Source organism: Cibotium barometz, chromosome 31, assembly GCF_041138505.1.
Source record: "Cibotium barometz isolate CiBa-2024 chromosome 31, ASM4113850v1, whole genome shotgun sequence".
Taxonomy (NCBI): Eukaryota; Viridiplantae; Streptophyta; class Polypodiopsida; order Cyatheales; family Cibotiaceae; genus Cibotium; species Cibotium barometz.
Window position 1 is genome coordinate 12,130,499 of NC_141076.1, and position 22,760 is coordinate 12,153,258.

At 37.3% G+C, this 22,760-nt stretch overlaps 1 protein-coding gene across 1 annotated transcript; it reads right to left on the reverse strand.

Moving 5' to 3' along the window:
• Nucleotides 1–13,950: 13,950 nt before the first annotated feature.
• LOC147620523 (L-type lectin-domain containing receptor kinase V.9-like) lies at nucleotides 13,951–14,814 on the reverse strand. The gene is made up of 2 exons (XM_086825328.1): nucleotides 14,695–14,814; nucleotides 13,951–14,373 (listed from the first exon to the last, which is right to left on the reverse strand). Exons 1-2 carry the CDS (start codon nucleotides 14,812–14,814, stop codon nucleotides 13,951–13,953), a joined length of 543 nt encoding a protein of 180 aa, XP_086681454.1.
• Nucleotides 14,815–22,760: the final 7,946 nt, after the last annotated feature.

The window sequence follows — 22,760 nt, forward strand, 5'->3', positions numbered from 1 at the left end:
ACTCTCACTGCTACCATCTTGGCAACTGGGCTAAAAGTTTCCTCATAATCATTTCCATATGTCTGCGCATATCCTTTGGCTACCAATCTAGCCTTGTACCTGCTTATGCTTCCATCACTGTTATGTTTTACTTTGTACACCCACTTGCATCCAATGGCTTTCTTGCCTTCAGGCAATTGCACTAAATCCCAAGTCTCATTTCCATATAGTGCATCCATCTCCTCATCCATAGCTTTCTCCCAACACACATTTCCAACAGCCTCATCAATGCATGTGGGCTCTACAACCTGCACAACTTTTGCCATGTATGCATAGTGATGTGCCACATAACCATCATAGGTGAACCTCTACACAGGATTCTTCACTCTCCCAGATCTTCGCAGCTTTGCATTCATGGCTTCCATAGCCTTATTTGCACGAGGTGTTCTCATAGAGCTAGTATCCCAAGATCCTCATCAAGGCTTATCTCTGAGCCACTAGACTCTCCATCAACATGAGAATGCCCTGCAAAAATGTCAGGCATACTAAGGGGCTCAACCACTTTCTCTTTGCCTTTATGTGATGTGCTAATCACATTTGCAAGACTGGTATTATGACGCACCTTGCCACTCCATGGTCTATCAACTGAACCACTAGATGAGGACTCTCCTGGTCCACTCAAAGACTGTGATTGCTGACTTGCAACCTGCACAACTTTTGACATGTATGCATAGTGATGTGCCACATAACCATCATAGGTAAACCTCTGCACAGGATTCTTCACTCTCCCAGATCTTCGCAGCTTTGCATTCATGGCTTCCATAGCCTTCTTTACACCAAGTGTTCTCATAGTTGGTATCCCAAGATCCTTATCGAGGCTCATCTCTGAGCCACTAGACTCTCCATCGACATGAGAATGCCCTGCAGAAATGTCAGGCATACTAAGGGGCTTCAACCACTTTCTCTCTGCCTTTATGTGATGTACTAATCACATTTGCAAGATTGGTATTATGACGTAGCCTACCACTCCATGGTCTATCAACTAAACCACTAGATGAGGACTCGCCTTGTCCACTCAAAGACTGTGATTGCTGACTCGCATTCTGTGCAACCACATTTCCACTTATATGAGTCCCAACAGCTTCTTTTTCAGCAGCATACCATTTGCTCATCTCATCAAAAACAACATCCCTGCTTACCCTCAACTCACGTGTAAAGTCAATATTAGGTAATTTAGAAAAAATCTCACATTTTGGGAATCAATTACTCCATATAGTTTTGGACATATCTTAAACATACTAACTCCAAATTTGTCGGAGATCATAGATTTAGATTCTACTCTTCAAGATCTTTCCGATGATATGTCACATGAGGGGGTTTTGAGAAACTTTTGGACAAGTTCACCATGCTCCCATTTTTTAAATGGGAATGGGATTTTTCCCAAACTATCTAATATGGTGTTTGTAGCAGGGTTATAACACCTGTATCCCTTTTCCTCAAGGAAATACCCAATAAATACACATTTTTTAGCTTTTGGATCCAACTTAGTTCTCAGCTCATCTGGCACATGCACATATGTAATGCATCCAAAGACTTTCAGATGAGACAAATCAGGTTTTATGCCAATAAACCTCTCCTCTCGAGTTACATCATGTATGGATGCAATTGGAGTCATGTTCATGATGTAAACTGCTGTAGAAACAGCCTTAGCCCAATAGCTATGCGGCATATTCTTCTCTCCCATCAATGCTCGCGCAATCTCAACAATGTACCTGTTTTCTTGCTCAGCAACTCCATTTTGTTGTGGAGTGTATCTGCATGTAAACTGTCTTTGAATACCATTCTTCTGCAAAAATTCAAAGAACTCATTGGAGAAGTACTCTCCCCCTCCATCTGACCTTATGCACTTTACATGTTTCCCTTTTTGCTTTTCAACCATAACTCCGAAATTCTGAAAATGAGTTAACACCTCACTCTTCTCCTTCATGAAATATACCCACACTTTCCTTGTGTGGTCACATCAATAAATGTCACATAATACCTGTAGCCTCCCATAGACATGGTCTTTGTAGGACCCCATACATCTGAATGCACAACATCTAGTGTATTTCTACTCACATTTCTGTCACGTGGAAATACATGCTTTGTTTGCTTTCCAAATTGGCATGCTTCACATATTTTCTACATACCTTCAACTTTAAACTTTGGCAGCCCTATCACAATTTCTTTAGTCTGCATAGACTTCATTCTCTGCACACTCACATGTCCAATTATTTTATGCCAAATGACTCTGTCTGCAACAATTCCTGAACCATTTGCAAACATCACAGCACTCACTTCAGGCATGTTTACATTTAATGTAAACATTCTGCCCACTTTGTTGTCTTTTGCAACCAACCTGCACTTGTCTTTAAAGTCTTCAACATAACAACTATCAGGGTTAAACCGAACCTGCAAACCCTACTCAATCATCTAGCCAACTGAAACCAGATTCTTTGTTATGTTCGGAACATGAAGTACAGCTGTGCAAGGTACTTCACTTTGCCATCCTGCATAGAGAATGGCACATCTCCACCAACCGTTGGGCAATTGGATGAGCAGTGTCATCCCCTGTTTCCACAAAACGTGGTCTTTCAAGGTTTTTCATCTACTTGAACCACTCCCCATGACTTGTCATATGGTTCGAAGCACCTGAATCAACGTACCATACATCATCTTTATGTGCTGCTTTAACATTCTCAAACATGGCATTAAGAACATGCTGACATGCAAAATGGAAAATTGCAACAAAACAACTATGCATCCTCGAGTAGAAATAATGAGGATAATGAAAGGTTGTTTATTATGCAACCTGCTTCTTATAGCAATCTGCCTGCACATGTCCAGGCTTACCACAATAAAAGCATCCATGTGTATCATTATACTCCCTTTGCCAATTCCCACGATTTCTTTGACTCCCCCTGCCTCTAAATTGGCCTCTTCCACCTGCGTGTTGTTGTTGTTGTGCATTTTGGGAATGTTGTTGTTGCTGTTGTTGCTGGCCATAATTCTAATTACTTGTTCGGCCACCTCCTTGGCCACATCCACGGCCTCCTCTACCTCGTCCTCTTCCTGAACTTGTGTAGAAGGCCTGCTGCTTTGAACTATTTTTGTTTTGTTAAGACTATTGGTCTTCACCCAAGCTCTTCTCTTCTATAATCAACATAGACACCAAATCTGTGAAATTGGGAATGTTTTCCCGAGTCTGAATAGACGTCTTCAACGCCTTGTATTGTGGCCCGAGACCACGTAGACAGACTTCCACCTTATCATCATCATCATCTATTGAAACACCAATAGATGCAAGGGATTCCACAATACCCTTGATCTTCAATGCATAGTCATTCACAGACATACTCTTTTTCTCCACAGTATGAAGTTCATTCTTCAACTCTACCTTTCGTGCCTTGGTATTTGTTTCATAAAGTTTTACCAAGGTGTCCCATGCCTCCTTGGGGGACTTGGCATCCTGTATGTGCCCAATCATGGTGTCTTGTATACTGATAGAGAGCCAATACATAACTTTTCTGGCTCCTCGGTTCCAATCCTTAAACTCTTTCACATCTGCGATCTCCGATATCTCTGGTGCCTCTTTATGCTCACCTTCTATGTAGTCCCAATAACCCTTTCCCAGATTCAAGAAATTTGTCAACCTAAACTTCCAAGCATGGAAGTTGTTCTTATTAAGCTTCTCAGCAACAATCTGGTTTATGCCATCATTTGACATTTTGCCAGACACACAAATTTACCAGAAACAGCACTCTGGTTTGTCCTGCACAAATTGCTGTATTTTCTAGAGTGATACTGTACTACACTCAAATGTCACAACCAGTGACCTCAATGTGCATACATACACCCAATGGCAACTGTTTGACCTCCTTGCAGCACACACAATGTCTGCACAACAAATCTGTCTTCCTGCACTTCTTAAAATAGAGTTATGCATAGAATCGATGACTTACTCACAGTGCTCGAAATCGCCTGCTTTCTAAAAACGGAGGTCGTAATGCGCCCAAAATGCATTTTTGACCCCAAAAATTTAGTCAGATATTAGAACGGTATAGTTGCCTTATAGCTTTACTCCCGCAAAGAAAGCTCCTCAATCAAAGATTATTTGCCGGTGCCTCTCGAAGAGCTCCCGACAAGGGTGTAGATGCCAAAACAAATAGGGAAGAGTAGATGAAGCTCTTACCCTCTTACCGCTTCCTATGCTTCTCTTACTTGCAGCTCAGCCCTTAGCATGAACCAGGCTTTGATACCATGAAAAGATGCAGGGGAGAAGAAAGCTTGAGCTCTTGCAAGCACACACACACTCACAAAACCCTAAAAGAGAACACACAAGGTGAGAGACTGAAAATCTTCTTCTTCTTCACACAACATTCAACACACCATATACAAAGATAAGAGTACACACAATATGAAAAGGTACTCAACCAAATACATACTAGGGTTCTCTATTGTGTGAACCCAGCTAAATGAGCTATTGTGTGAACCCAGCTAAATGAGTTGACGCTATAACTATGCCAGTCTCTAGAATGGCTGGGTTCTCTATTGTGTAAACCCAGCTAAATGAGCTGACGCTATAACTATGCCAGTCTCTAGAATGGCTGTCACACACAGCCTGTCATCCCACTGGCCGCATATCACCCATGATCTCACCAACCTTGCCAGTGGTGTAAGTGTGGGGCCTATCCCCCAGGCGGGTCATCAGTTTCCACCGCCTCACTAGATGAGCTCGATATCTCAACATGTAATTGAGTAGGTACCAGTGAAAAGGTGAGAAGAATCTACTAAATGAGAGATTCAAGGGTAGCAGGAGTGAATATAGGGGTGTGGAAAGATTCTAGGAAAAGGTGTCTCCAAATGTAGGGGAGGTGGCACAAATCAAGGAGAAATCAGTGGGATTAGATGCTTGGCATCTAATAGATGTAAAATCTATAAATTAAGGCATTGGCCTAATGAGAAATTACTGGTTTTTGAGTATCCATGCCTACATCAAGCTATTAGATTAATTGTGCACTAATCTCATCTTAATCACCTTCTAATTACTTTCTAATCATGTTGATCCTTGCATTTGATCCACCATAGCTCATCACATTGTTTCAAATGTAACTAACTTAATGTGTCAGCAGACTTGTGATATTATGCATAAATTTTTCAAATGCTTATGCTATGCACCAGTAGTCTAATAAATCCCAACACTTTTCTCCTGGAATGTCGTAATTGAAGCTACATGGTGATGCTATAGGCCTCTTGTTCTTATAGTGAAGATTTCATGTTTTTAACTTCATTAAAGTCATCTCAAGCACCCTCATTGTCTTTATCTCCAATCAAATGTTCCCAAATGATGATCGTCATTTTTTAATATATGCATGGGATGCCTTATCTCGCCAGAATTCTAACCAATCACTTGCTTTCATTCTACAAGGTGTGTTCGATCGAGATTTTCATCTTGTAGTGGAGGATGCAATGGAAGATATCTTACATGCCCTTGATATACCACCTTCTTTAGAGTTGGAGAATGATGTGCATACAATTGCGGGCCACAAATAGGACAAGCCTAGTATTTCATCTTCTGTACATTTGGAGAATGACGTGCAACTAATCGAGGTCCAAAAATAGGAAATGCATGGTATATCCATTGGTAGAAAGGCATACATAACACCATTTAGTTAAATAAAAATTATGTGAGAACCTATCTTTAATGTTGTGGAAATTTGTATGAACTACTAATCTGAACACTCACATAAGTCCAAATAGTCATGCATAGTGGATTCAACAATATTCCCTTTAAACTTGTCGATCTACTTTGAGGATCCATAGATATGTTATGAATAGGGATCCCTACCTATAAAATTTGTAGTTCTTATACTAAGGGTTCCATGTACATGTCTGTGTTTTTAACTTTGTACTTTCTATGTAATAATAAACTAAGAAAAAGATGTCCCTTTTTAATAATCATGGAGAAATATTATTATTTACCAATACCATCGGCCAAGTGCTCCATATTATGGAATTCAAACCAAATGGATTAAATCCAACCATTTTTGAACTAAGGTGTATGTATCGAGGCTCTTACTTAAAGTATGGCCATGTCTCCTCAATGTGTCTCCACAAAGCAAAATTAACATAGGAATGCATAAGATACCATCTCTAGAATCAATTTTTAGCATGCCAAGTCATTAGATTTGCTATGAACTTGTACTTATTAAACATGTATTGCATTCTTGGGATGATTGAAAAATGCCATAGAAATTTACAAGGAATCATGGGTCCACCTTGTAAATATTGTCTATACCATTGAGCTCCAAGTTTTGGACATGCAGAGAGTTCACTAAGATCCCCATGAAAGAGGACTCAATCATTCGAGCATGCATGTATACAATTGTAGTCCATACAAATGGAACTTAGAATCTTGTTTACATCATCTCATTACTTAGGCATAGAGTTTTTCTCCAATAATTATTTATATTTCAATCACCTTGCAGATTATGCTCCCCGATGTGATGTTAATAGCTGGTTTTTTTTAAAGAGGATGAGATTAAGAAAGAGAAAGATGAATTGGAAAGATGATATAGAGAATATTACTTGAATAATTCTGAGACACTTGCAACAAGAGTAGAGCCCAAAAAGGTCCACACTATTAAGACTTGGTCTACTCCAAAGAATGTTAGTGATGTTCGTTATTTTCTAGGTCTTTGGAGTTATTACAAAAAAAATCTTCATAATTTTTCTTTGATTGCATTGCATTTGACTATGGTTCTTCATAAGCATCTTAAGTAGACTATTTTCCATTGGGGGTGAACACCCAAAAAAATCCTTTGACATTCTTAAGCGTATTTTGACACATACCTGATCCTTCAACTACTTGATTTTTCTAGACCTTTATTCCTTATCATAAGTGATGCTAGTGGATCTGTTTACTCATGTAGTTCTTATGCAATATGGTCACACCCTTTCTTATGAGAGTCATAGGCTCAAACCCTATAAAACTAAATATAACACCTTTGATAACAGAACTTCTTGTTGTTGTCCACACACTTCATATATGGAAACATTAGTTAATGGGTTTTGAGTTTCTCATTAAAATAGACCATATGACATCTACTTTGCCAACCTTTGATATCCAATCATTCATCACATTAAATGGGCATCATTTATTCAAAGTTTTCACCCTCTTATTCAATATCAACTAGGAAAGGAAAGCACTGATGCATTAAGTAGACATCCTTCCATTGTGAATATTTTGTTCTTGACATACATTCCTTTGATACTATACCTTATAAATCTCAAAATGATCTTGACTTTTATGATACATGGTTGAAACTACATTCTAAAACTATTTGCCTTTAAAAGTCATTTATATATCTCTTCCATTTAGATAACCACTTCTAAAAGAATTGCATAGTCCTCCTTACATTACTCATAGAGGCATAATTACTACTTTAAAAGTAGTAATAAATGATTTTTATTAACCTAACATAAAGAATGATATTTTCAACTTTGTTTCTGAATGTCTTGTTTGTCGATGGGTTAAGAGACATCATGGAAAACAACATGGCTTACTCATACCATTGTCTATTCTTGATGGTCCTTGGGAAGAATATATATGGATTTCATTACTAGTTTGCCTGTTATTTCCACACAAAATGATATGATTTGGAATATTGTTGATATATTTAATAAAGAATAATATTTTATTGCATGCAAAAAGACATTATCTTTGCTTCAAAAGTTGTATATCTTTTCACTAAACATGTCAGTGTACCTCATGGTATACCTAAAGTTAATGTATCTAATTGTGACTCTAGATTTGTAATCATTTTTGGATTTTGTTATTTTCAAATCTTGGATCTAAAATTAATTTCACATTTGCTTTCTATCATTAGAGTAATGGCCAAATCAAAGTAACTAATATTACCATTTTAGATTTATTAAGGTCCTGCACTGTTTCTCCACTAGATACTTGGCATAAACATCTAGATTTACTATAATTTGCTTACAGTAATACACCACACTCTGTACAGGAAAATCTCATTTTGAAGTTGTGTATGGTAAGAAATTACCAGCACCTACATCTCGACTTTCACATACTATCCATGCAGTTGATGATTTCACTAGAGATCATACCCATATACTTTAACAAGTACATGAAGCTAAAGATAAATACTAAAAAAATATGTAAATCAAGAAAATAAGAAACATAAGGCAATAACTTTTCATGAAGGTGATTATGTTTAGCTTTGTGTAGAAAAAAGAAGACTCAAAAGGGTAGATAGACACCCACCATCAGTTAAATTAGCACGTAGATTTTATGGCTCCTTCAAGATTCTAGAAAAAAACATTAATGACAATGCTTATCATCTAGTTATTCCCCCACAATTCCATATTTATAACTCTTTCCACATTAGTCTATTGAGACCATTTAGAGACCCTCTTCCAGCCCATCTAGTCTATGATGAGTCTCCATTATTAGTCAAAGATTCCAAGATCATCAAACCGAAAATTATTCTAGACCATGAGAAAGCAAAAACAAGAAAAGGTAATATTTATCACAGATATTTAGTCAAGTATAAAGGCCCCATCAAAGAATCTCAATGGCTATCTATTCATGTCATCGGCTGCCTATTCATCCTTGATTACATCTTATGTTCATACTAGCGCATGATGATTATTTATGATTTTGTGACAACTGAAGATAGTTGCTTTGTCAGTCTAAAGATATGTTATGAGCTGCCTATTCATCCTTGATTACATCTTATGTTCATACTAGCCCATGATGATTATTTATGATTTTGTGACAACTGAAGATAGTTGCTTTGTCAGTCTAAAGATATGTTATGAGGAGTTAATTCATGGAATATTTATACTCCCACGCATGTCTTCCATTAGTTATGAACTCTCCTAAATGGGTTTATATTAGGATGCCTTTCTAAATCTAAGCGATTATAGCTCACTTTTATGCATATGCAGGTGAGTCCATACATGCATGGGAGTATTGGTTGCATCATCTTAATGTTATGAGTCTTGTTTGGTTACTTTTAATTTTAATCAATTAGTTTATTAATTAATTGGCATAGTTGATATAAGTGTGTAGATTCTTGGATTGCATAATGGAGGTGATTGGATGGTTAGGAAGACTTTGAGAGATAATCGAAATTGAATATTATTTGATTTTATGACAACACGCACCATTATTTTATTTTAGGCATCATTCATATTTATTGAAAATGTATATATATTTATTTGGACATGCTCCCTTATGCATTTCTGATTTTAAAAGAGATGTATATATTTATATGGTTTTAGGTTTACATCTATTTTTGAGTAGATTAGTTTGTACATCTAATAACACAAGATTTTTTTTTGCAGAAGTTGATATATTTGTAAGAGGGCCCTAATTTGAGCCCCAAAAGTTATTTCAAGTAATATATTTAAATATAGGAAGAGGAAGCATGGACTCACTCTTATCTAGAGGAAAATTGGACCCAATACTATGTCGTGCAATTCTTATTCTATTTTATGCTTTTTGTAAAATAATTGGCAATTAATTTATTGGTTTCATGTCAACCTCCCCCAACAAGAATGCACACTCTTTATGCATTCTTAGAGCATGCATACTCTATACATGCATAAAGAGAGTGAGCTTTATGCATGCTCTAGAATTTCTCTCATGATTGTACCATTTTCTTATATTGTAGGTCTCTTGTCTTTTTTGAGCCATTAGCTTTTCTCAAAGGACTCAAGGAGAGGTAAGCTCTTCTTCTATTTATGATTTTCTTGTTTTCACCCTTGGGTATTAGGGTTTAGGATTAGAGAGAGAGAACATGCTTAGAGTATGCTCTATGCATGCATAAAGCATACTTAATACATGCGTAGAGTATGCATGTGTAAGGTATAGAGCATGCTCTACAAATACATAGCGCTTGCATACTCTATGCATGCATAAAGAGAATGCTTTCTATATGGATTCATAATCTAAGGCTCTATGCATATTCATTATGAAACCTTATAGCATGCATGCATACTCTGTATGCATGCATAGTTTTTATGCATGGAGTTAAGAGTATATATACTCTTTATGCATACATAGATCATAGACCTCTTTATGCATGCATAGTTTTTATGCATGGAGTAAGAGTATACATACTTCTTTATGCATGCATAGATCATAGAGCTTGTTATGGCTCACCCTAACCCTCCTTGAAACACATCCAATAAGAGATTACTTGGTGAACCGCAACTATCGTGAGGATCTTTCACCTTGCCTTGTACAACATCTATTTCAAGTCATAAATCTAACCCTGCCTTGCCTAAGAGTGTCATCCTCCACGTTTTTTAACACCATCCCCTTCATCAATATAAATAACATTATCCTCGCTTGCATTTATAATATCATTCCCTTGACCACAACACCAAATCACCAAATCATCATGAACAAGTCCACCATTGATGCTTACGTCATAATTTTTGTTTCTACATTGGCTTCCAAGGAACTTATTCCAAGAATGAGGATTGGTATGCAGAACATGGGACCATGCTGGCTCATCTTGGTCTAGAAAGAAGAAATCCTACTCATCTTCGCAATTCGAAGGTAAGACAAATGGGTCAACTCTCGCACCCAAGAATTTGGAGGTATCAACCACATAGAAACCATTGGGTCTCTTTTTAATTGTCATGTTCTAGCCATGATTCTACGTTTCGTACAATGTTACCTTTAGGAAGGACTTGATTGAAGGCCCTATAACCAACTTGAATAATATCTTCCAATACATCCGCATACCTAATTTTCCTATCAAGAGGATTCATACCCAAAGAGATTGATTAACTTTATTGTTAAACTAATGGAATAATTCCTAATCCATGGTGACATGAAGGTCATCAACTCTTTTGATATGTAAAGGACAACCATAATATGCCCACATGATACTATGATATCTTGCCTATTAGAAGATTATGAGCACAGTGCTCATAAAAACAAATACAATGCAATGTAAGAAATAGCTTGAATAATGACTTAGAAGGCATTCACATCCATGAGCTATCTCAAACTCACACGAAATTGGGGTGCCCCTTGTAGCCTCTTCATTAGAATGCTGTGGAATATTCACTCAAGTATGGATGGAATGCTAGTTCCTTGGTTTCTTCTTGTCTATCTCTTTATTTGGGTGCTTCTTTTCTTTGCTGCATATATATAATTAGTCCATTTTGAGATTGTGCTTGTGTTGTACATCATAAATGTGTTGATTTAGTCACAAAGTTGACGAGAAAGCTTCACTTGCTTAACCTTGGTTTCTTCTTGTTTGTCTCTTTCTTTGGATGCTTCTTTTCTCCACCTTATATATATTAAGCCACTTTGAAATTATGCTAGTGTCATACATTATAATACTATAACACAAACCCTCTGTAAGCTATGCCTGTTTCTATTGCTATAGGCATCATTACATATGTTGCCACTAAGTATCGCATGTACGACACTCATAGTGATGACCAGGCATCGCATAAGCGACGTTTGTGCATCACTTTAGTGACACTTGTAGCATGGCATAAACAATGCTTGTTGCATGGGAGTCACGTAAAGACGGTGCATTAAGAGTGTCGTGTAAGCGATGATAGGAAATACTTAAGCGATGCTCTATGGCTCTTTTACTCAATTAAAAATTGGTGTAATAGTGCAATGGTTCTCTCTATCTCTCTCACATATGCACATTACACTACTCCTCTCTCTCTCTCACACATATGTACAATATCAAAGTACTCCTTCTCTCTCCCTCTCTCTCTCTCTCTCTCTCTCTCTCTCTCTCTCTCCCTCTTTCGAATTGGATTAAAAACACATTAAATAACTCTCTCTCTTGGAGGTCGAACACACAAGTGAGAAAAGAGCAATTCAACATGGTGGATTATAACACTAGTAAGCACATAATTATATTTCAACAATTTATATTTGTGCACAAAGTTGAACAAACGAAAAGCTCATGTAAAAATATGAAAGTGTACAAGAGTACAAAGTATATATAGTAATAAATGGTAAAATCTAATGAGTACAAATGTTAGAATGTGAGTGTGACATAGTCTACCTAATCCTATATTAATGCGGTGGGTAATAGTATGTATAGCTATGTACAATGCCTCCAAATACAAAATGGCACTCGAGAACAAGCTAAGGATCTAGAGCAAGGAGGAGGAGGGCCGTTTAGTCTCCATGATCTGTACCCTTGGCATTCTCATGACCATCATCCCCCAACGCATGTTGTTCCATCGATGTAGATTTGCACCCAATAGCACTCTGTCAATCTACCTTGGTCATGTCCTCGTAGCCATGCAACAACTCCTACGGTTTAGAAAAGTTAATTAGCTGATGTTTGAATACTTTAATTATAAGTCGAATGGCATTTAACCAAGATTACTTACAAAAGTAGCTGATGGAGGTAGCTAGGTCTTCAGATGCCTATAACCCTGATAAGTCGAATGGCATTTAACCAAGATTACTTACAAAAGTAGCTGATGGAGGTAGCTAGGTCTTCAGATGCCTATAACCCTGATAGGTGGCTGTCTCTATCTCCTATAATGAGTGGGCTCATGACCATATTCCTTCACTTGTTCTTGAAAATTTTACATGAGTTATCAGTTGATATAAATAACATATGATACACACATACATGCACATATAAGAGCAACTGTAAACATTCTAATAATTACCTACAAAAGTGGCAATAAATCCCTTCTTACCCATCCTTCCAAGATGTGATTTATGTCCAACCTATAGCCTACCTCGTGCTGCATCCTATAGACATACGTTCAGAATCAAAAAACATGTATACATAGACCTAAGATTTAGGACAAGAAATAGTACATAGCGAGAGAGCAGATATTGCATACCTTCTGTTGTGTCCTGAGTCGTATCTCCTTCCCAAAAGGCCCTCCACAACTCAGGATACATACTAGTGGGGTGGGTATTCTCCACCACTAGAGCAATATCTCCTACACATTTCCAAGTCACATCCAAGAAAGTTGGAATAAAAAATTAATCCATGTATCAACAATTGTGAACTCGGAAACACTCTCCCATGAAGTCACCAAATTTCATGTCATGTAGACATAGGTTACAACAAACAATGAGTCTAAATATAGATTACAGCTAGAGATAATACTTACTAGGTTCATATGATTGAAGAACTCCATAAATTGGAATCACCTTGATAAAAAGGCACCAGTGGATCTTTCTCATGCTTAGGGTTGATAGATTTCTACCTAAGAACTTTGGTTTCAACATGGTTTTGCTTGCCATCCTACCATAAGGCACTTCACTATCCTATCGCATGTAATGGAAGCCCATTCTTTATAAGAAATCATTAGAATCTATGAAGCGGCCTTACCTTGTGCTTAATGCCAAATAAGGCAATTTGTTCTGTTTTGAGGAGACCATAATGACACTACACATTTTCCCATAGGTGGAAAGGCTTGGGTGATATACAAGAAGGCACAATGGTCCCCAACAAGGTATTACTGCATTTTCCCATTATACCTCACATCCTTCAAATTTATTGTAGAGCAAGTCTATTGTGAAGCTCATGGCATGGCATGATACACACACCACTCCATTGATGGCATTGCCAAGATGATAATAAATATGGATTGACGTGCATGGCATCACATAGAGGAGACATGGCCCATGTTCTCTTTTGAGCCATGAAAATCACTACTTGGGCTTGGTACAGATGGGGTGAATCCTTTTGGTGTGAGGTGAACTCTTTTGCCTATTTTTCTTGATATATCTACTCCTTCTCCTATACACTATTTTTTTTTTTATGGTAATGTACTTTGTACAATGCCGTTTGGAGCACTCACCGCATTGACTCAAGGAGAAACAGATTGTGGGATCATGGGAGACTTTTGTGGATGATGTGAGTACTATTGTGGCGTCGCAAGCCATTAAGGTTTATCCCCACAGGGGTCGGCAATTTCAGCAACAATATTCTGGATAGTATCGAATTCGACTGCGAAGAAGTTGCTGCTGCTTTGGCCATCAGTGGTGCTATTGGCGAGGCCCATGTATGCGCCGGTGCTGTTGGGCTGAAATTCCTTATATTTGGCGATGAAGAAGGCCAAGCCGTCGCCACAGAGCCCATAATTCTGCGTTGTGAGGATCTGGAACTGGAATGAGGTCTTGAAGGAGGCCATCATGATAGGAGGGGAGGAAGTGTCATTCTTGAACTGGACCTTTTGATTGTACAAGATCCGGCCAGCACCGTTAAAAGACGTGGCGGAGGAAGGGATAAGCCAAAGAGATCCGTCGCTGGGATCGAGCGCTAGTGTGGAGGCGTTGTAGCCGCCTTCTGGCACAGTCAAGTTGAACTGTCACAAACACCCTTAAATTTGGATTCTAAACCTTTGAGATCTTTGCTTTTGATGTCAAGTGGTTCATAGAGCCCATAAGTAGAGGTCCTAATGCAAGGAAACATCTAAGTGGTTCACAGAGCCCATACGTAGAGGTACTAATGTAACAATACGGCAAGATCTAAGTGGGCTTAAGCAGATAGACTTTACAAGGCTTTCTTGATCTAATGAGGACACTCTAGTCTTACCCATACATTGTGAACATGCCAACTTCCAAACATATCTATATGTGAGTTTCAATATTTAAATTAACTTCATTTTCTTGGGCCTTAAGAAAACTCTTTTGATCTTGGAGGGTTGTTTTCCAGGCCCATTAACAAAAAACTTGGAATCCATTGTCTCCTTCAAATGCTCTACCATTGGCTTTGGTGTGTTAGCTTTCTCTATAAGTGTCATCATGGTCGGCAAAGTAAATGCATTGTGGCGAAATAATTTTTTTGAAAACGTACTAAACATCTGATCAATGTGTTCATGAGTGTGACCCACAAGTAGAAAGTTCAATTTCACTTTGTCAAAATTCCCTAAGGAAACCAACATGCTTAGGCATCCACCAAGAACTGTTTGATTCTTATTCTCTCTTGCAGTGTTATCTAGCTGCAAATATAATATGCTTAGCAATGCACCTTCCTAATTAGATATCACATGATGAATGATTGTGATGGTTAGATCTGGATCATGATGGATATTTGGATATGTGAAAAAAACCCTTGGGTGCACTTGAGCATTGTATACAAGGAAACCAACCAAATGCATTTGTACAAGTGTGTCTTCTGTAATGTCCTTAGGCAGCCTAGCAAAGTGAGGCAAGCAAGTTTTTTTCTGGTCCATTCCATCAATAACTAGCCCAAGATACTTTTTTGGAGATGCAAAACATATTCCTCTATGATCCATTGCCTTCCTTATTTCATTTGCTTGCTCTTCCTTGTGAATTCTCAAAGCATCCTTGACTATCTTTAGCTCATCTGGATCTCTTGCAATGTTTCTTCTTGTTTTTAGCTTTGCACACACCCATTCAAACTTTTCGTGGGATAGTCACGTTAGCAAAGAAGGTTTTCCAAAGCCTGGTAAAGTAAGAGTAGTAGCATGTATATTGATCTTGTTTAGTTGTCATAGCATCTCTATACAATGAGAATACCTCTGACCTTGTAAAATTGTCAGATAAGTTAAACCTGCCTATCGGCATACATTTTGCATGATACTTAAAATAACAATAAGCCATGTTAAAGCATTTTGCCCTGTTGGACCTATGGATAATAAAGGATCTAATAGCTTCGGTCTGCCCCATTGTTTGGTCTTGCACTTCACCCTCTCAAGCTGTACATTTCCAAGACTCAAAGAAACCTTAAAGGCTAACCTACATACCAAATCAGAGCCAAGGCTATATTCAAATTTTCCATGCAAACAAGGTATTAGCAGACCACTAAGAAGTGCATCTTGCTCTCCACTACTCATGTCAAAATGGCGTGTTCATAAAATGCCTTTAACTTTTGCAATCTAAAGTTTGCTAGACATTCTTGCTTGCAACATTCTATTTTAACTACATCCCTTAATTGTCTATCTACACACAAGAATTCTTTTCACTTCAACCCATGGTAGGTCTTACCTCGATACATTGGAGATGATGTCAGGTATCCAAGGCATCATGTTCATCACTACGATCATTTGTTGCTTGTTGTGGTGTGGAGGCTTTACTTGGAGAAGCAAAGTAAGGATTCCTTCTTATGCTCATACCTTCATATGATGTAAAAGATAAGCCTGGTGATTGCCCATGGCTTGGAGTTTCCACTTCTCTATCTCTATTTTCAATTTTTTAAACCCTAGGAGACAAGGAATAGGATGAGAATGAGAGACCCTTTGAATGTGATGCGGTGGTAGGGGATGAGCTCCCACCCACTTGTGTAGGGGAAATGACCAACGGAATGTCTCTCCTCATGTCTTTCTCCTTGTCTAACAAATGAGAAATGAGAACCTAATAGTCCATGTGGCCATCATATAGAAAGTCATTCAACTTAATACATAATTAAGGTGGGACTTGATTAAGAAACCCTAGAATGAAAACACTAAATAACTACTATTTTTGGAACTATGAGGCTACATAAGAAGTTGAGGGGCTCATTTGGTCACCTCGAATTGTGAGAGAGAGATATATATAAAGAAAGAGAGACAGCACTATTTGGGCACACAAGAAGCAAAGCAACAAGGAGAGAAAATCGCACTTTCAAGTCCAACCCTGGCAAGGTACACAAAATCTCGATCCTTAGAAAAATTCCATAAAGATTTCCTTTTCTTCTTATTGCTTAAAAGTTTTATTTCTGTGGTAACATAACATTATTAATATTTGTTTGAACCTATAGGATGTTTTAACTTAGATGTTAGAAAAACTATTATAGAATGTACTTATATCTACCGATGAACAAAATTTAAATAACAAATAGTTTGAAATAAATCTTAAAAGATAAATAAAAGTTTCTAAAGTATTTTTCTTAATCAAGCATACCAACACAATCTTGGATGCTAGTGCAGAGAAAGAAGTACAAACTCAAACTCGACAAAGTTTAGGGACCATTGCCACTTTTCCTCCCCGGGGTACTGCGACGACTAAAGCCTTCATCCAAAAGAGATTTATAGCTTCATCACCATCCTCTATTGAGGATGAAGATGAAGAAGAGAATCAAAAGGAGGATGATCCTATGTCTATTCTAGTGAGAGCTAGGACAAAGACAACAACTTATTATGTACCCCCAGGAAGAACTCATGGTTTTATAAATGCACCAAAAGATAGACCTCAACTCTCATCAGGTACATCAATTAAAACTCTTGCTTATCTTGAACATGAGTGGAGTCTTTTTGGGGTGAATGGTGGTCTTTTTTTCATCATTGCTAGAGGCATTCTGGCAAGGGTAATCTTCTCAGAGGTCAAAAGTCTTGTGGCAAAGTGTTAAAGGTGGATTATATAGGGGAAGAGAGAGATGATGTTGCTTCTTCTATTGTTGATGATATGAACAACATTAGAGAGTGTCTAGTGAGCCAAAATAATCTTTAAGTGGGTTTTTGTGGTCCTGTGCAACTAATTTGTGCATTGAAAAAAAATGACAATTTGTTAGTGAGCTTAGGATCTTTCTTGACTCCGACTATTGTAGCCTCTAATGTTGCTTACTTAGAGGTCACGCCTCAAGAGCCTCCAAGGTCTTCTGCACTTGACTCTCACATGGGAAAGGAGAAAAACAGATAGAAGTTAAAGGACTTCTATGTCTACAAGCTCTCGAGATGAGAGGACATCTCATAAAAACATCAATTTGTCAAGCGAGGAGGATTTTGTATCTTTAGATGACAACGACGAGCTTGACATCAACACTCCTAGTGGTAAGCTTGGCATAGGTGCACTCCTAACTCAACAAAATAAAATAATAAGGGAGATAATTAAATAGCAGAAACTTGTGCTCAATGGTAGGTAAAAAGATACATCGACCACCTATTGATACACCATCTCGTAGAAGATCAATGGAGATTAAAGAACCTCACACAGTACTACATTAATAATCTTAAGAAGAAAATGAAGGTAAATCCCCATGCCACAGTGGTCCCATTTATTGTTTTGGTAGACCCCCAAGATTGTCCCAATAAAAAATATAGCTTTAAAATGGCAGAATGTCAGAATTATAACTATTATGTCATTGGGGGTTCACACTCTACTGAAGCTAGGAGGGAACTATTAAAGGAAAATCCAAATAGTCCTTACTATTGCAAAATCTATGCTGCTCTCACAGTTGAAGAGGCAAAACTTCTTGCATGGGATCATAATAATGATAATGACTACCGTGCAAAGATGTCCCAGATTTAAGAAAATCAGGTTTTTACACCATGAGTTTGAGGAATATGTGGCACGACACCAAAAGGTTGATGGCATATTATGAAGACAGTGTCTTTTGGAGGTTGGGATTCTTGTGGAGAAAGAGCTCTCTTATGGACTCAAAAAGTATAATCCTGTATTTTAGCTTGCTTTTCGTACAGGACAGATTTGGGATCTTTAGAATAGAATCTTTTCAATGTGGGAGAATAAAGCTTTGAAAGGGCAGAAGATCTCTAAAGGGTTAAATGAATCTAGTGGCTTAGCTAAAAGTCGTGGTAAGAAGGTGGACACATTAATTTAAGACCTTGTAGAAGATATGAAACTTAATCCATGGCGAGAACTTTAAGGAGTGAAGGATCAAACACTGCTAGTTTCTTTCTTATCGAGTGTCATTTCGAAGGAGCTATCACTTGATGAAATGTTTTTGGAGCTACAAAAGTAAGTAAAGTTTTTAGTTATTCATTTTTTATCTTCTTGATGTAAATGAAGTATTTATATTGTCTTTACATGTGTCTTACAGTGATAAAGTTTATAATATAAAGATGCAAGAGGTCATGATAAAAAAGTTAAATTGCACCACTTGGGACGACGTACGTGCAGAGTATCCCCAGTCTAGCTCTCAGGCAGTTTTGAAAGATTTTTTCTTGTTCTTCAAAGATTGGGTAATATTCTTTTGTTTTTGTATTAAAGATTCAAATGTGATGGTATGCTAGTATTGTTGTTATGTCTTAAGAAACCAGCCACTAAATATTATATTCTTGTATATTAACTTTCTACTAACAACAGAAGCCTCCAAATAAAAAAGGTAAAAAGTCACTCTTTTAAGAAGAATCAGAGTGTCCACAAAACTTTCTTGAGCACCTTGAAAGAGCTCGTTAAGAGAAAGCAAGATGCCTTCTGCGAAATGCTGCTCCAACTGAAGGAGATGAACTAGAAGAGTTTTTTCTTCCTGGACACGAAAGTAAAGCAGCATCCTATAAAGTGATTTGTGGGGATGTAAATAATCTTCAGAATATCATTTCAAAGAAAGTAAAGTGATTTGTGGGGATGTAAATAATCTTCAGAATATCATTTCAAAGAAAGATTACAGTCTTGTTATTGCTGATATCCCATATGGTTTTAATATGAGTGGTTCTACGAATGATGAGAGAGCATATACCTATCAAGAAATTCAAAAGATGTTACAAAATTTTAACGTAGTAACTACATCGAATATGTGGAGATTTGTGATCTTTCATAACACTAGCCAAGCTACATTAGTAAACTATAGCTCTGAGAAAGAAGCACATGGTCTGAGAAAGAAGTATATGGTCTCGAGTCTCTTGTTTGGTATGGTTTCAAGAACTTATGTTTTTAGTTTCTTTTCATTATTATTCAAACACTTTAAATTTTTGTTTCACTAAATTTGATTGTAGGATCAAAACAAATATAGATCATGTCCCTGGTTTTTGTTTCAAAAGTTCCTTTGAAATGATCAATTGGGATGACATTGAGCAAAGACGTGTTAAAGCATATGTCCATGAGTCTGGATGCTCCAATGTGCTTTCTTTTCCCGTAGTAACTAGAAAACTAAGGCATGTGACTGAGTCCAAAGCCTTGGTAAATCCCTACCAAAAGCCTCAACGTTTGATTAATCGTTTGATCGACCTATTTTCTACGCCAGATGATTGGATACTTGACTTGTTTGTTGGAACTGGTATACACTTATTTTTGCTTTGAAAAATCATATTTAAATATAAAATTTCTTATTTTTTATTGTATGTTAGTTTTTATATTCATTTTTTTTAAACTGCAGGTACAATTGTGACATGTGCAATTAAGAGAAATAGAAACTGTATTGCAATTGAAAAGGATGAGATCCAAGCAGCCTTTATTCCTATGCATGTAAAGGGTGCTATGGAACTACCAGCAGATGACGATCAAGAGGTAGGAACAGTCTCCATTGACGCTAATGAGAAGTTACAGCCAGCATCAAAAGAATCTATGCCTCCCCTCTCTAATGAGAAGTTACAGCCAGCGTCAAAAGAACCTATGCCTCCCCTCTCTGATGAGCCTAGGGAAGTAGCATCTCTAATAGAAAATGAAAATCTTACTTTGATGCTCCCTGGTCCCCAAGGAGAAGAAAATTATCACCAATCCAATAAAGAAGAAGAGGAATATCCAGATCAAGTCCTAGATGTCTAGATTTTTTAGTCTACTACTTTACATAATTTAGTTTATCATGACTCTCCTACTTTACATGCTTTAGTTTATTGCTCTAGAAACCTTCAAGAAGTTTCATCTCATCTTTGTATAAAGAACTTTTATTTCATATTATTTGTATTGGCTTTGCTATTTGGGTTTAGAAATACATTTAAGCCTCATTGTAGGGTTTTTTATAAACTATAGAGCTTATGATGTTATCTATTCTAATCTTTTTTTATCACTTGTCAAATAATGTGTATATTTATGTATAGTGGTAAACTTTGTTCCAAGAAAGTTCATTAAAAAAGGTCTATTTCATTCATGAGATTTATAAAATAATTTTTAATTTAAAAAATTTCGGTATTTCTTTAAGTTGTGGGGACTTCTTCTATCCCATTTAAAAGTCAAGTTGTTTTTATGTCAAGCATTATTAGTTTATAAATCAATGGAGGTCACCACGTTCTCTCTTGAAAAAAGTATCAAAATTCATGTAGTTTTTTAATCTACACATGGAATTCTAGATGTGTTTTTAAGCTATTTTAAAGCTTTCATGCATTTTTAGAGGGAATCTTTTTAGGTTACCCTCATTAGTTACCTATTTTGCCCACAACAGTGTTAGACTACAAGATCTCGTAAATCCACCAAGATTTGAGCAAGTTACAACCAATTCCCTATTTTCAGCTATGGCACCAAAGGGAAGACCATGGAAGCCAAAGGACTCAACATTCGGGGAAGAGGTTACAATTGCAAATGAGGCTCAAATGCTTATACAAGATGAAGGCATGGATGCGGATGAAGGGTTAGAGTATGGAAATGGGGCATCGAAAACTAACACTATTAGGAGTGGAAGTGTTCATGCAATGCCCGCAATGACAAATCATATGTCACAAATGATGGTGATGATGATGAGATGTATGATAGAAATCATGTCTCAATCATTTGTGGAACCCATTGTGCAAGAGCTTAAAGACTTGCATAATGAGATGAAGAGGAAGGATGAAGACAAGGGTGGATCATCTTACAACGATCGACAAGCTTATATTCAAGACAAAGAGGTTCATCACCCAATTTTCCATTCTACTCATGGTGCTATGTGCAAAATAATGTTTACATAAACACACAATGATGCCAAAGGAAAATGTCATGCATCTCCATATGAAAGCTCAAGATTCCCAAGGAGTAATGTTTGTATTCCATTCAAGGGAAATACTCATCGAGGTGGTGCTTCTTTATAATTTCTACCTGGGATACTCCCCTCTCTAAATTACCTTATTCCTCCACAGTCTGCCCAAACTATCTTCTTTCTCTTAGGGACTTATATTATCTCAAAAGCCTTTGTTAAAGACATCGGGGTTATGGACACCACGGTTAAAGACCTTTGGAAGTCTATAATTGCTACTTGGGATATTCCCCTCTGTGAAGGACCTTCATCCTCCACAGTCTGCCTAGACAATCTTCTTTCTCTTAGGGGCCTATATTATCTCAAAACCCTTGGTATTATGGTAACCCTAGATATAGATGATTTTACGAACTTTTCAGAAGCTTTCTATACAATGGAGAACGTACAACAAATATTTTAACGCTTGTATACCCCTCCTCTAGCATGTAGAGAAACAGAGAAAGAAAACTACATACATGAACACTAGGCAAGATGGATAGCAAAATATAGTAGTGTTCATAAAGCTAGATGAAAGATCTAGTAGTGTCACAAAATTGTTAGATTTGAAAATCTCTAAAGAATGGACATTTAACACAAAGTAGCTACACCGAAAGAACTTTTTGCACCAATCACACTTCAAATCAAGGATACCATGTCACTGTAGAAGTCTTTATAAGTACGTCTCTCTCGGTTTTTGCAAATGTTACCAAAGTCGAGGCATGAAAAGCTAAAACAACTTGAAGATCTCTCTCAGACGTTTGGCACTATGAGACTTGATCTCTGCAACCATGCACATACCATTACTAATGGGTGAAACAAAGATATGCACATCATGTGGATGTGTGGTAGTTAGATCAAGAACGAGAGTGTCAATGATGAGCACACCTGATGGTAGGCAAGAGAATGACACATAAAATATTTTCCCAAGCTCAAAAATTACTTCTACCACTAACCTTCAAGGATACTTATGTGTGTATGCACCATATGGAGACCAACTAACTAAGCAAGAAATACCATTGCAAATTGGAAAACTAAATGTCTCTAAACCATCAATGAAGGAGCAATCCAAACAAGACAATCAATATTAAAAATCAATAAAACACTTTATCTAATCGAGTCAAGAATGCAAACAGGCTTTTTTGAAGTCACGGG